The 2,159-nt window shown below is 53.6% G+C and overlaps 1 protein-coding gene across 1 annotated transcript in view; it reads right to left on the bottom strand.

Moving 5' to 3' along the window:
- Nucleotides 1–1,451: 1,451 nt before the first annotated feature.
- LOC117956621 (transient receptor potential cation channel subfamily M member 1-like) overlaps nt 1,452–2,159 on the bottom strand; it is a gene marked incomplete at its 5' end in the record, with an annotated part of 25,104 nt that continues 24,396 nt past the window's right edge. Inside the window, 1 exon segment of the mRNA XM_034891816.1 lies at nt 1,452–1,876. Within this exon segment, the coding sequence (XP_034747707.1) occupies nt 1,452–1,876 (425 nt within the window).

Genomic DNA, 2,159 nt, shown 5'->3' with positions numbered 1-2,159 from the left:
ACACTACTGACATGGCCAAGACCAAAGAGCAGTCCAAAGACACTAGAGACCTCCACAAGGCTGGACAGGACTACGGGGACATGTCCAAGCAGCTTGGTGAAGACAGGTCCACTGTTGGAGCAATCATTAGAAAATGGAAGAAGCTAAACATGACTGTCAATCTCCCTCAGACTGGGGCTCCATGCAAGATCTCACCTCGGGGGGTCTCAGTGATCCTCAGACAGGTGAGAAATTAGACCAGAACTACACGGGAGGAGCTGGTCCACGACCTGAAAAGAGCTGGGACCACCGTTTCCAAGGTTACTGTTGGTAATACACTAAGACGTCATGGTTGGAAATCATGCATGGCCCGGAAGGTTCCCCTGCTTAAACCAGACCAGGTCCAGGCCTGTCTTAAGTCTGCCAACAACCATTTGGAGGATCCAGAGGGAGAAAGTCATGTGGTCAGATGAGACCAGACCATGAGGACCATCCCTACTGTGAAGCATGGGGGGTAGCATCATGCTTTGGGGGGGTTCTGCACATGGGACAGGGCGACTCCACTGTATTAAGGAGAGGAGGACCGGAGCCATGTATTGGGAGATTTTGGGGACCAACCTCCTTCCCTCAGTTAGAGCATTGAAGATCGGTCCAGGCCGGGTCTTCCAACATGACAATGACCCGAAGACCACAGCCAGGAGAACCAAGGGGGGGCTCTGGAAGAACCAGATCAAGGTTCTGGGGGCCTAGCCAGTCCCCAGACCTAAACCCAATAAAGAATCTTTGGAGGGAACTCAAACTCCAGCCCAGAAACCTGACTGGTCTAGAGAAGATCTGTGTGGAGGGGGGCCAAAATCCCTTCTGCAGGGTGTCAGACCTGGTGCAGGACTACAGGAAACGTTGGAAAAAAAGGCTGCTGGACCAGATATTAACATGGATCTTCTCAGGTGTTCAAATACTTATTTGCAGCTTTATCATCCAAATAAATAGTTCTAAAGCATAGCGGGTTAGCGAGTTAGCCGTAGCATAGCGGGTTGGCGGGTTGGCCGTGGCATAGGGGGTTGGCCGTAGCATAGGGGGTTGGCCGTAGCATAGCGGGTTGGCGGGTTGGCCGTGGCATAGCGGGTTGGCCGTAGCATAGCGGGTTGGCGGGTTGGCCGTGGCATAGCGGGTTGGCCGTAGCATAGCGGGTTGGCGGGTTGGCGGTGGCATAGCGGGTTGGCCGTAGCATAGCGGGTTGGCCGTGGCATAGCGGGTTGGCCGTAGCATAGCGGGTTGGCCGTAGCATAGCAGGTTGGTAGGTTAGCCCTGGTCGCTGCTATCTCAGAGTGCTTTTGATTATGTTTTTTTTTTTATCAGACTTTCAGACGCCTTTTTTTTAACATTAATGTCGTTTTATTTGACGTCGTCTCAGATGAGAATGATCCCAGGTCAGCTGACTAAGAAGTGGGATGCACCTTGATGTCAGCTGACTAGTGCTCCGCGGGTCTGAGGTCTGTGACGCTGCCAGCCGAGCGCCGCGGCTCCTCGCTCTCCCTCGCCTTCCTCGGGTTGCCATGGAGACTCTTGGAGCGCAGTGTGGGGTACTCCTTGTCCTCCTCCCATGGCTCCTCCCCCTGCCGTTCCCCCCCGGGCGGCGAGAATGCTCCTTCGTTGGGAGACCCGCGGGCACTGATGGACTTCCTGTTGGCGGCGCCAATGCTCGGGATTGATGAATGCTGCGTGACCTTTGACCTCTGAAGAGGGAAGGACGCCGCCGCCTCCAGACGGGCTTTCTCTACAGCGGGGACGCGGTCGGGGACACACGGCGAGATCAGGATGTCCACGCTGGACAGAGATGGCGTCCTCTCCGTCCGTCCTCGCACCTCTAGAGTCGAGCCAAACTCCTTCACTTCCCCTGGAAACAGGAAGCAGGAAGCAGGAAGTTTAAAAAATGTGTGTGAGTGTTTATCTGATGAGCAGGTGTGTAGATGTGTGTGAGTGTGTATCTGATGAGCAGGTGTGTAGATGTGTGTGTGATGGTGAATGTTTCCTGTATGATGTAAAAGAGCTTTGAGTAGTCGTTAAGACTAGAAAAGATATATAAATACACACATTTACACCTCCAACGCTTACAGTAGTGGACAAGGATCACACGTCTCCAACGCTTACAGTAGTGGACAAGGATCACACGTCTCCAA

The sequence above is a fragment of the Etheostoma cragini genome, chromosome 1 (assembly GCF_013103735.1).
Source record: "Etheostoma cragini isolate CJK2018 chromosome 1, CSU_Ecrag_1.0, whole genome shotgun sequence".
Taxonomy (NCBI): domain Eukaryota; kingdom Metazoa; phylum Chordata; class Actinopteri; order Perciformes; family Percidae; genus Etheostoma; species Etheostoma cragini.
This window is presented reverse-complemented; position numbering and strand designations above follow the sequence as displayed.